General features: G+C 52.2%; 1 protein-coding gene across 10 annotated transcripts in view; it reads right to left on the reverse strand.

Moving 5' to 3' along the window:
* Positions 1–12,809, reverse strand: part of SEC16A (SEC16 homolog A, endoplasmic reticulum export factor) — a 37,813-nt gene that overhangs the window by 10,247 nt on the left and 14,757 nt on the right. For 9 of the 10 annotated variants that reach the window (XM_045563951.1, XM_045563959.1, XM_045563950.1 and 6 more), the window contains 16 exons: positions 11,796–11,922; positions 11,034–11,232; positions 10,698–10,872; positions 9,122–9,264; positions 8,446–8,507; positions 8,208–8,346; positions 7,567–7,812; positions 6,246–6,343; positions 5,427–5,508; positions 5,173–5,290; positions 4,866–4,977; positions 4,565–4,670; positions 3,732–3,872; positions 2,586–2,699; positions 2,106–2,298; positions 590–832 (listed from right to left, as the gene is read on the reverse strand). In XM_045563951.1, the coding sequence (XP_045419907.1) occupies positions 590–832; positions 2,106–2,298; positions 2,586–2,699; positions 3,732–3,872; positions 4,565–4,670; positions 4,866–4,977; positions 5,173–5,290; positions 5,427–5,508; positions 6,246–6,343; positions 7,567–7,812; positions 8,208–8,346; positions 8,446–8,507; positions 9,122–9,264; positions 10,698–10,872; positions 11,034–11,232; positions 11,796–11,922 (2,298 nt within the window). The remainder of the gene's footprint in view (positions 1–589; positions 833–2,105; positions 2,299–2,585; positions 2,700–3,731; positions 3,873–4,564; positions 4,671–4,865; positions 4,978–5,172; positions 5,291–5,426; positions 5,509–6,245; positions 6,344–7,566; positions 7,813–8,207; positions 8,347–8,445; positions 8,508–9,121; positions 9,265–10,697; positions 10,873–11,033; positions 11,233–11,795; positions 11,923–12,809) is intronic. The other variant, XM_045563954.1, reaches the window with a different exon arrangement.

Consider the following 12,809-nt stretch of genomic DNA (forward strand, 5'->3'; position numbering starts at 1 on the left):
AGAGGGCAACCGTGACCTCAGTGCCACTGGATGTGGAACAGAAGGAAGCAGGACGTTTTGTGACACACAAGTCAAGGAACATACCAGCTTCTTCCTGGGCTCACCACAGTGCTGTTTTCAGAGACCAACACTGAAAAATTTTCCCAAATGTTTGGAAATTATCTTGTTTTTTAAAGCCTGGCTTATGTTTTGCTTTGTCCAAACAAAGACAGGCACAGACCAGAGATGAGATCCCCCAATCCACCTCCAGACAGACGTTCACACTCCACTTGTGCATCTCACAAGGAGCTCAGAAAGGCCATCTGAACACAGACCCTGGGAGTAGCCCAGTCATTCTGTCATGCTCTGAATGGTCACATAGGCTCACATTATAACAAAAAGCCAAGTCACAAAAGAAAACTAGTATTAATATTCCTACTGTAGTAAGATTCTTAACCCATTCAGTCTGTAACTTCCAGAATTGCTGGTCTACATTAAGGCAACATAACTTGTTCCAAGCTCAAATTACTTCAGTCTCTTCCCCCAGTTCCCCCTGAACACCAGACCCAGTGTAGCTTCTGCTCCCGGGACAGCGTCTTGGCAGACCCACCTGGGTCTGTGCTCCTGGACTCCTGGAGTTGTCTGCTTTCCTGGAGAGATGGGGTGCCAGGTGGCAGGCCAGGCCCAGGGTACAGAGCTGCAGGATCAGGCCTGGAGGGCTCTGGGAAGCCAGGTGCAGACCCTGGCAGTCCATAGCCAGGACCCGGCTCGGGGGGGCCTGGGGGCGGCAGCACCGGGAACATTGGAACCCTGGCTGGGTTGGCTAGCTGGCCGTCGGAGAGCGTCTGTGGAGCTGCACAGGGGCAGTGGAGAAGAAGTCAAAGGTTACAGAGGTTAACTTTGGTCACTAGAAGGAGGTGACTAGCATACACTAAACACATTACTAGTTATTTCGAATGAAATAACTCGAGTGAAAGCCACATTGCTTTCATTAAGGGGTGCGAGATCCAATAACCAAAGCACAAAGTGCTGAAAACACCGCCCCGTCAGTGGTTTGGAGAAAAGCAGAACATTTACTTCCTAGGGGTCGGGGGCAGCATGGATGCGTGTGCACGTCACCAAGCACGAGGTGAGGCACAGGCTCCAGTCTACTGCAAAACCCAAATGCAAGCTGGTGAGTGGCCGCTGGGCACACAGCTCTGCTCTGTGCACTGACTCCTCTCCTCCACTGCCACAAGTCCAACAGACCACTCATTCATTCACCCCTCCCTCCATCCGACTCAACACACAACCAGGGACAGCTGCAGCCTGCCAACACCACGCGGGCACCGGATGCAGCATCAGCAGGACAGACGAGGAGTCCTGATCGGGGAGATGGGGCTTGGATGAGCCAATTAAGAAGACAAAATAAAAGCTAAGATAAACAATTGGCCGGGAAGTGGTGACAGAGCAGCTACGGATGAAGAGGGGTGAACGGCAGGAGGGGAGGTGGCAGCGGATGGGTCACAGACACGGCTGGAGCACGAAACGGGAGGGGCAGTGCAGGAGGCTGCAGGGCCTGCAGGCACTGTGAGGAGCCTGTCCTGCCCTCAGACGAGTCTGGGGTAAGTGCAGGAGGCGGGTAGGGAAGGAAGGGTGCTCATCCAGGCAGGCAGTGAGAGCGTGACATGGGCAGGACGCACTGACGAGATTTACTGACAAACTAGAGGTCGAATGAGAGCAGGAGGTTTGGGCCCCAATTGTTGGAAGAATCAGGGCTGCCCTTCCTGAGACGGGGTGGATGAGGAGGAGCAGGCTGCAGCCAGTGCCTGTGGAGGGCCCCAGTCCAGACGGCACGTTTGAGAGGTCCCCAGACAAGTGTGTGGGCAAGCTGAGGACATAGCTGGCGTCCAGGGCACAGGGCTGGCTGGGGTGGGAATGGCAGGGTCATCAGCATATGGGAATTTGCAGCCATGAAGTGACAGGCTCCCCAAGAGAGGACACGTGAGGAGAAGGAGAAGAGGAGCTGCCCAAACCACTGTCGTTCTTGGTTCTCCTGGCAGCAAAACACAGGCATCCCACGTGCACAGCAGTTCCCTGGCAAGGTGCGCAGGCACCTGCCCGGACAGCCGGGAGCGTGGGCTCACCTGAGGGCAGCAACCGCACACCCTGGCTCAGCTGATCGGTGCTGGGCGCCGGCACCACCAGCAGCAGGTTATCAGTCTCCAGATCCGCCTGCTGACCGAGTCCTGGACCATCCAACTGTCCCACCTCAGAGCTGGGCGTGCTGGGACACTGCTGGGGGAAGGCTCCATCCTGACTCCACACCACAGTCCCCTCCTAAAGGAGAACCAAGTCCGGCCTGTGGACGCACGTCTGGCAGCCTGTGGCTCACGGCAACAGCCTTCTCCCCAGCCCGAGCCACCGTCGCTACTTCAGGAGAGCATTACGCCACAAATGCCCATTCTGGGAATTACGAAATTCTAACGACAGGCAAACTCTATGACTACCTTGTTTAGACTGAATACTTTTAGTGTGACAACAACAGAGACAAAAACCACCTTGTCAAATGTCTCTGTGCCAAGTCCTAAGAGAAGGCTGTCCTGTTGTAAAAGCAAACACTGTACCTTGATCTGTTTCTCCACATGTTGCAGGTGAACCAACCAAGCAGGCTCGACAAAAGATTCCTCTTCTGGCTTCTCTTTCAGCTGAGGATCAAAGAGTCGTAACTGGGAAGCTACCTAGACACACACGAAAAACAAAGACCCAGTTACAACCAGGTGATGGCAGGCAAAACCATTTTCAAAACATACCGTACTCGAACAAATGCAGCTTCAGTGTTAAATTAGAGATAAAGCTTTAGTTAGCCATGTACATGTTTCTAAAGTGTGCTTACATGACAGGCCCCAAACAGAAGACACTGGGTGATCAGAAACAACCTGCCCATGAGGTCACTGCAGGCAGCCCCCGGCCACGCGCATGTGATCAGCAGCTCCTGCGGCTGCCATCTGATCACGCAGACTCAACTTTATGCGTCAAAATGCTGAACTGACCCGGAATGTATGTATTCTTTGATTAGGAGTTGGGGGGTGCGGTAGGGGCAGAGGGGGATGAAAGCCAGGGGGCAGTGGGTGGCACAGACAAGTTTGGCCTTGTATTAGCAGCTGGTGATGCTGGGGGACAAGGCCATAAGGACTCATTAATTATTCTTTGTACTATGACATAGGTCTTAAAATTTCCAAAATAAATTTCTGCAGCTATCACATGAGCACATTTTCAAAAATGGAGCTAGCGGGGCAGGGGAAACACCTGATCCAGCCTTGTTGGGCCGCCACGTGCCGGGCTCCCCCCAGTGCTTTCTGCCCTGCCCTGTGTACTCCTCACTGGGCTCCTGGTGGCCTCGTGGCCCCATTTCACGGGAAGGAGTGGGGCTCGCAGAGCGCAGTCAAGCTCCAGACCCAGCAGCTTAAGCTCTTAACCACCAGACTAAATTGCCTCAAAATAGGAATGTCCTGGAGGCAAGTCCTTCTGATTTTGAAGCTTACTGCCCAATTTCTGTCCTGGCACGAGTGCCTGAGAATCCCCATGCTAAGATGCAAAACACAGCATCTTTGCCTAAGCACGTTTCAAGATCTTCATCCATCCAAGAAGTAGGTTCCGAGTGTCCACTACAATGAGCATCCAGGTCACGAGGCCATCCCCGAGCCCAGCAATCCCAAAGTGCCTCAGTGGCCCAGTCAGCAAGTGCCGGGGGGGAAGGCAAAGAGACAGACCTGAATCAGCTGGCTGATCAGCACTGGGGAATGCTCGTGGGGCCGCGTCAGGACGCTTTTAGCAATCACTTCGCAGTAATGAAAGGCTTGTGTGGCAAGCCCCATTTCGGCCAGGCGGCAAGAGTAGATGAATTTAAACACCTAAAACAAACAAACAAACAAAGCTCAGCTGTCCTGCAGCGTTCCCTGTCATTCCTAACAGCACCCTGTAGCGTTCCCTGTCATTCCTAACAGCACCCTGTAAGCTATGAATTGTTCCGAATGTTCTGGTTACACTGTCTCCCTTCCCTGCCCGCCAACCACGTACCAGCCTCCATTCCCTGGGATGCTGTAAGGTCCAAGTAAACAACTAAGCTTTTGAGAAACTTGCTCTACTTTCCCCCCAACACCTGCAGCAGAGCCACTAGGCTCACAATGAGAGCGACACTCAGAGAGACACCCTGAGACCACAGCCCGCCATGCGGCTGCAAACGTACCAGAAGCATCTCTCCTAGTGCTTTAGATGTGTTCTACACACACACACACACACACACACACACACACACACACACACACACTGTGTCAGATAACACCTTCCCCAAATACTAAAAATAGCTGATATAAAACTTCTTGAAACCAAGTACTGAAGGTTTGTAATGTTTAAAATATTAAGAACCAAAATGCAAATAAAAATTCTCAATTCAATATGGTTTGGTATTTGAGCACTATAGATCAAATGTCTTCCCAACAAGATTTCCCAAAAATTCCGTCATTTTTTGCATAAGAACTCAAAAACCCTAAACAACCCAAAGCTGGTCAGCACTGACCGCCAGCTCATGCGGATGCCTGCTCACCTGGAAGTCAGGCAGGGGGCCACTTTGGGCCCCCAGCGACTGGGCGTATTCATAGGCTTCTGTCCTCTGAATAGCTTCATTGGTTGCAAACTTGCAAAACGGCAAACTGTTGAGGAAATGAATTATTTTGATTTAAAAAAATGGCCAGTTATTGGCATAGTCAACCTTGGAGCACATAACTCAGAAGCATGTCCCACGATGTGACAAAGACGTGAGGCTGGCCATCTCCGAATTAGCTAAAGGAGAGGCATTTTTTTTCTTTCTAAAGGAAAACAGATACTACATTTACTTGATTCCTTACCTGTGATTTGATCCAATTAAGACAAGTTTTGTAGATTTCTTTGTATAAACCCCAAATCCAACGTGGGCCATAAGGTAGCAGAAGTGTGCAGCATCGAGGAGACCTTTTGAAGCTGAAGAGAGACATAAAACAGGCCAAGTCCCTGTCACTGGGACTCCTCACAGAAACCGGAGGGTTAGCGGGAGACACCACAAGTACAGGCCAGAGGAGCGAAGATCCTGCGGTCCTCACCACCCCTGCCACGACTCGCACCTCGAGCCCTCACACCCGCTCCAGGACCCCCTCCCGGTCCCAGCACCTGACCTACCCAGAGTGTCGCCCATTGTGGCCATCGTCCTGGACTCCACATCCACGTTGTTGTTCAAGTTGGACAGGACCATGGCGAGGTGCGGCCTCCAATCTCCCCACTTCTCGTCTCCACAACACTAAAATTGGGGAAAAAAACCCAGCCCCTTACCCTGGGAAGGGCACAGCACTGTAACTCGTGACGCTGAGCTCCGGGAGCAAGCCTGCTCAGAGCACAGGCCAAACGGAAAGGGGCCATCACGAGCCGCCACATACCATGGACGCAGCGGGCATCCGTCCAGACATGAGCTGGTACACGGTCTGCAGAGGGTCATTGATGGGAAGACTGTTGGCAAACCTAGGGAGACACAAAAACAAAAAGATCTACTTCTGGCTCAGTTTTTAAAAAATCTTATCTTAGCCTTTTTATTTAGTGATTAGACTCGTGTTTAGGCAAAGTGTACACATCTCAATACTTAAAAAAATAAAACAAACCCTTAAAGATGAAGGAATTCACTGAGATTTTACAGAAAGTGTTAAAAACGGCCGGGCGCGGTGGCTCACGCCTGCAATCCTAGCACTCTGGGAGGCTGAGGCAGGAGGATTGCTCAAGGTCAGGAGTTTGAGACCAGCCTGAGCAAAAGCAAGACCCCGTCTCTACTAAAAAAAAAAAAAAACTAGAAATTCACCGGACAACTAAAAATATATATAGAAAAGATTAGCCGGGCATGGTGGCGCATGCCTGTAGTCCCAGCTACTCGGGAGGCTGAGGCAGGAGGATCGCTTGAGGCCAGGAGTTTGAGGTTGCTGTGAGCTAGGCTGACGCCACGGCACTCTAGCCCGGGCAACGGAGTGAGACTCTGTCTCAAAAAAAAAAAAAGAAAAGAAAAGAAAAATGTGTTAAAAACCATTCAGTTAGTAAAACAAAACTTAAAAACCCTCAGCAATACGACCCAACGAGGAGGGCCAAGCAGGCCTGAGTCCCTGTGCGGCAGCACCGCAGCAGGAGTGAGACCCACCTGCCGTCCGTGACAGGCAGTGCTGGCACCCGCGTGCCGCAGGGAGCCGACCAGCCCGCGCCGGGAGGTTCCGTACCTGGTCATGACGCGGGCGTGTGTCCGGCTGTCCATCTTACTGGCAAGCAGCAGAGCGTGACCCCATAAGCCATTCTTCATTGCGGACTCTAGGGCGTCCTGCAAAGCAGTTCAGTGGTTGTGCCAATCACCAGAGTCACTCAGGTGACTGTAGCAGAGGAAGCTGCCACGTGCTGTGTACGCACTGACAGGAAGGGAGAAAGGGCTGACAGCAGACTGAGAGAAAAGCCCACCAAAGGCAGTTCGATATTAAAGAAAATCCATTACTTCATCATTTTCCTTAGTTTCAAAGTCCCTACAGTAGATGTCACTGCTTTTATTACCCATTTTCAGCATAAAGAACCAGCAGGGACAACCAAGAAGTGCCCTTGTGCTCACACCGTCCTGCCCCCAGGAGGCGCCACATGGCAACCTTCACTCCCAATGCCAGGTGCCACGGGCCCCTTGTGGGGATCTGCCCAGCACAGCCAGCCCCCCTTACCCTAAGTAATCCAGGGGGCAACACACCTCAACGCCTACAACTGCCGGCTGAGAGGCAGACGTCAAGAAAGAGATAAATGTTAGTCAAAGCTGACAGGTTTCAATCAGTTGCCAAATGTCCATGTTGAGACACAATGATCACATAGGACCCTCCTCAGTTCACTGGGATATGTGAGCACAGAGAATTCCAGGCCTATCAGGTGTCCCTGCTGCTCAGAGCCACCCGAGCCAGCAAGACCAGCCTCTCACCCTGAGTGAGTCCTGAACAGACGACGCCCACCCCGGAGCCCCCTCCCACGCACACACTGTCCCACAGGCTCACTCTGGACACGTCCCTCCCCTCCCCAGAACAGGCTCCTATCTCGGTCCCTCCCTCCCTCCTGCAGGGCTCTGGAGGCACTCTGGGACCCCAGTGCCCCTCCACACCAGAGTGACTACAGCTGCCCGGTGGCACACACCGGCCCTCGGCCTCTGCCACGATGAGCCTATGCCTGGCCTGCGCTCGGCACGTCCCCCCAACTCCCACCCAGCTTTGTGAGAACGGGTTTGTCTCATGCATGTCTTTAACCCTGAGACTCGGCACATGGCAGGGATGTAGCCTGTGCTCAACACACGCATTTACTTGATGAATGACTGGAAACAGAATGTGCAAGTCATTGTCACTGGCAATACTTAAAGGAAACCAACATCCACACATTCAGAGAGACGACATATGAGGGACTGGACATCTCATGAAATGGCGAGACCCAGGACACCACTGACGCACCCGAGAGCAAGGCTCTGCCCCTCCCCTGGTGCACACTCGAAGACACCTGGGGCTCTGTGACTCGGGGACAGCTTACCTTCTTGCGGCCATAAAGCAGCAGCTCTCTGAACCTCTCGGTCTCTTTCTCCAGCGTGCTGGCTGTGGCCGGTTGGCTGTCCGTGAGGAATGAGAGCTGGGCCTCGCCAGCTTCTTCCTCTTCCACGTGCTCCACAGCCTCGTTAGTGAAGTCAATCAGGTTTGCCTCATTGGGGGACTTCCCAGGGAGCCACACCGTTCTGTGGTCTCGTAACAAAAGCTCCGCGATGTCTGTTCCCACCACGGTCTGTAAGGGTGACAGGGTGGGAGGGAGCACACAGGCTTGACCAGGAACAGAATTTCCAGTGAGGTGACAAATTTGCTGGTCCGGTGAGGATCCTCAACACACATTACACACACTCTGGGCACAGCCAGGGACATGACAGATGTACCCGCAGTCCCCCTAAAAGGCTGACAACAGCTGAGCTAAAACTTCAGCTCACCCCAAAACTATGTTTCTCCTTTCTCCCACATCCCCAAACTGTTCCTAAGGCGCCCGGTCCCGAGGGAGCCCCTGATGGCGGCACCGCCCACTGCCCACAGCCAAGGACACGGATCCAGCCCAGGCCCTTTGCAGGACCGAGCAGCCCCAAGACTAAAGGCCAACGAAGAGAAACACGGCAGGAGTAAAAACACACATACCCCATTCTGTCTACACAAGAGAACGATGAAATTCCAAAGAAGACTTGCAGACTCTCTGTCAATTAAATTTTCGTCCTGCAAACACTTTGCAGCCTTGTTCTGTGCAAAGTTAATGACGTCCACTTTATGGGTGTCACCTCTGCAAAGGAACAAACATGCAGTGAACAGTATTGTCTCTGAGGCCAAGCTCAGCAACTGCTACCGCACAGACATCAGGGAACTCCCAACAAGAACGTACTTGCCGAGTGGCCCCGGGAATGCTCGCATCTCCTCCTGCTCAGACGTGTGCTGCAGCAAGGTCTACAAGGAGGGGGACAGAGTCGCTCACATGGGACAGTATGCAGTGCATGCCTGAGCCACGTTTGCTGGCTACACTGCCAGACTGCACTACAGACACTGCCCGAGAGGGTGGCCTGTGCCACCACGTGCAGTGAAGGCTCAAGGTTGTTTAATGGAACAGTCATGTCTGGGCTACAACAGTGATTTCCAAACTTTACGTAGTGAGATCCATTTTTTCCCCCATACTCTGAAGCAGGGCCCCCACACGTGTAACAGCAGAGGCCGGCCAGGGCTGCAGGCGCCCTAGGGAGGCAGCACCTGGCCCACCAGCACTGCACTGAGAAGCACCTCAGCATCACTGAAAGTTACCAGGAGAGCGAACAGACGCGAACCAAGACAGAGACACAAACGCAGTAAAACCAAGTCTAACACCCTAAGCAGATGCTTCAAACGCTGACTTCGAGGAGGAAAATGGTACCAGCAAACACAGCAAAAAACCTACAACTTGAAGACTCATAGGAATAAACATTTCCATGGCTGGTATGTCCAGACACAACAACTGGCAGCTGCAGGTAACAGCTGCAGAGCACAAGTGTGAGCCAAGCAGTGGAGCCACGCTGCCCCCGCGGCGTTACCTCCATGCTGTGGATCTCAACCAGCGCGGGCTGTCCCTCTGAAGGCAGGTTCGGAAGCACTTTGATAAGCTGGCCACCAGGGCCAAACCTGGCACAGATATGAGGCACTGAAAATTTTTCAGGAGAAGTTGGTCTTGACGGAACTATATTTAAAAAAATTGAAAAGGAAACAGTTTGTCACTTTTAATGCTTCTGAGCCAGATCAATGCCTAGATTTTCAATGTGACCACACAGCTGAAATCATGTTAGATTTAGCATTATAAAACGACTTTCAACTTAAAGTCAATAATTGTTGGCCGGGTGTGGTGGCTCACACCTATAATCTTAGCACTTTGGGAGGCCAACCCAGGTGGATGGCTTGAGACCAGGAGTTGAGGCCAGCCTGAGCAACTGTAGAGCAACCGTCTCTACAAAAAAAAAAAAAAAAGAAAGAAAGAAAGAAAGAAAGAAAAAAAGAAAAATTAGCTGGGTATGTGGTGTGCACCTGTAGTCCCAGCTACTCAGGAGGCTGGGGCAGTCTTGCTCTGTCTAAAAAAAAAAAAATTGTTAAATATTTGCAATAATTGTTAAACATCTACAGTAAAAGAAGGAGAACCTAAGCATATGTCAGAAAAATGTTTAAATCGTTAAAAGTGAGACCCCTTCTCGTCTACAATGGAAAAGCTCCTATAGACAGCTCCCGGGCCCTTTCTACAGGTAAGGGGGGCTCCTCCTGGGCCCTCCCTGCTCCGGAGCTCTCTCTCACAAATGCACCTTCTGACAAGCACCTCTCAGAAATGACAAGAGTCAACACTTTGAATCAAAAAGAAAATTAAGAGCCAAGCACAGTGGCTCATGCCTGTCCAGCATTTAAGGAGGCCAGAAGTTCGAGACCAGTCTGGACAACATAGTGAGACTCCGTCTCTACAAAAAGTAAGAAAAACTAGCCAGGCATGGTGGCTGTGCCTGTAGTCCCAACTACTCAGGACACTGAGGCAGGAGGATCGTGTGAGCCCAGGAGTTCGAGGTTGCAGTGAGCTGTGATGACACCACTGCACTCCAGACTGGGCAACAGAGACGCTGTCTCAAGAAACAAAAAATCTTTAACTGAAGTAATACTTTAAGAAAGGAAGGCCCCTGTTATATTCTTTATAACTTTACGTATATTTTTGCAGTTTTCCCAAACAGCCTTTGGCCAAACATTTAGAAGGGAAGTTAGAATGTGCTGCCGGGGACAAGTCCAGGAACAGGAGCCTTCCAAAGGGAATGAGAAGTTCCCTCCAAACTACTCGCCAGGGTCAACATTGGAGACACCATCAGGGGCCACCCAGGAGCCTGGAGTGGGCCGTGCTCGGAACCACACTGGAGAAACGCACGTGTGGACAGACAGCCGCTCTCAGCCCTGCGAGCCCTGCGAGCCCCGCTATAACCGAAGGGAAGGCATCGGCCTGTCCTTACTCGCTCTGCCACTCACAAGGACGGGCTGGGACACAGCCTGTCACAAATGCCAGTCACAGCCCTGACTCCGCATCCTGGCCCCAGGCTGGCAGCCACCCCGCAGGGGACCCAGCGTCCCCCTGCCCTGCTGCGCACGCACCTTGCTCCACGGCGGACCAGCCGCTGTCTGTGGGGTAGCCACACTCAGGGAAGCGCTGGGCACCGTGGAAAGTGCTGCCGTAGGTGCCGTAGGCATAGTCACCACGAAAGGAGCCTGGAGGAAGTGGGGCCTCATAGGAACCGGCAGTGACATTGTGACTTCTGTAAATCTGACTCTTAGGAAACAAAGCAAATGGGTAAATTACTTCCCCACCAACACCAGTGAGACTTGAGGTATGCTGCCAGAACGGCAACAAAGATAACTGTGCTTGACGGGACGGGGCGGCAGACCCTCGCCCCAACCCCCCGGCCCTGAATGCCACTCTGCTGAGCGCACCTGGTGCGAGTGGGAGCTGAGGCTGCTGCGGCGGCTTGGCAGGCTGTGCGCGCTACGCAGGCTCCGCGCCGAGTGCTCACTGTGGACGCTGCGCCTGTCCGCCTCCTCCCCATATGGGTCTCTGTGGGGCTCTGGGTCATCGTCAAAACTCCCGGTGAAGCGAGGGTCATACCGCCAGGGGTCGTCACTTTTCTCGGGCCTGGAGGAAGGAGGAGCCAGAGGCAAAGAAAGGGCAGTTTCGGAGGATTGCTCGGGGCACGACGTGCAGCTGCCAGACAACAGACCAAGGCCAGCAGGTCCTCCTACCCCCTGGCCACCCTGCCATTTCCAAGACACCTTTACCCTAAAGAGTATGAGTTAGAGCTGACACTACCCTGCATCACATGACAGCAGCCCACAGCTCAGACTCGGGTTCAGGATTTTAGAGAACTCAAGTGCATCTTGACCGTGGTCACAACTCTGGGTGCAGGCATGACAAATGAGGGACGAGTCATGAGTGAGCCTAGACCCCAGGTGGTTCTGAAGCCACTGCAGGAGCACTCATTCTGAGGCCGGGGCTCCTCTGACAGCCCAGGAGCTAGCAACGCCAGGAGGGCCTAGTCCATCCTTCCTTTCTCAGACAGTGACCAAAACATTAGGCAGCTGCTCACCAGAAACCCCCAAACAACTAGAGCTCTTTGATAAACTCCAAAGACACAAGGACAGATAAGAAAGAACGTTTGTTCACCACCAGCCTCCTTCATCCCAGTGTGGCTTACCAACCTGTCACCATAGGCATAGTGCTCCTTCCTGTACGGGTCGTACTCCACATCACACCAGTACCTCCGGTCACAGGCGCGGGGGTCCTTGAATCTAGCACTGTAGTGGAAACGATCCCAGCGGCCTGGGTCTGTAAGCAAGGGCGTAATGGATTAATGCAGTAATATGCAGAACAAGAAACTCCGCTGGATCTCACGACAGAAGCTGCACCCTGCCAGTACCTAAGAACGCTTAAGGACCCCTGGAGAAACCAAACCTTCCTCCTGAAAGAACACGGGGCAGCTACGAGGTCCCAGAGGACCTCCGCTGTGTCTTGCCTGTGTATTTACTACACAATTTTTCTCCAAATACAAATGTTTTTTGATTAAAAAGATAACTTTAGAAGAGATGCTAAAAGACTTCTTTATTAAATTCTTTTTCATAGTTACTACTTCTTAATAGCCAATCCTGTAACTATAAATTTTACTAATATTTCTTCTCCTTAATGTGATCCGGAAGATTTTTTAAAAATCACCTCAATATTAAAAGGTTACTTTAAAGGGCACATTAACATTATAAACAAAACGGGATGTACACTTTTAACAACTGTGTACAGAAATTACATTTAAAAGAGGCACAAACACCAGAGGGCAGAAGCAGCCCTCCAGCAAGCCGAGGGCGGGGCTGGCCCCAGCGGGACGCAGAGGGGCTGCAGGGCCAGGAGCACAGGACACAGCCAGGGCAGGAGCGACCAGCAGCTCTTCCCAGGGACAGGGCCACTGTGCCACACCCACAACACGGCCATGTATGCACTGTCCCATGCAGCAGCCATCAGCCTCCTGAGGCCACTGAGCATGGGAGACATGGCTGGTGAGACTGAGGGGCTGGTTTCTCCCTTTGTTTTGTTTTCATCAATGTACATGTCAGTAGTCACATGTGGAAAAGGTGGCTCTGGAACTAGTGATGATTACGATTTGCTAGAAAATCAAAGAAAACTGCCAATGTGATAGAGATACATTCATGCTGTAATTAAGGTGT

This window comes from Lemur catta, chromosome 10 (assembly GCF_020740605.2).
Source record: "Lemur catta isolate mLemCat1 chromosome 10, mLemCat1.pri, whole genome shotgun sequence".
NCBI lineage: Eukaryota > Metazoa > Chordata > Mammalia > Primates > Lemuridae > Lemur > Lemur catta.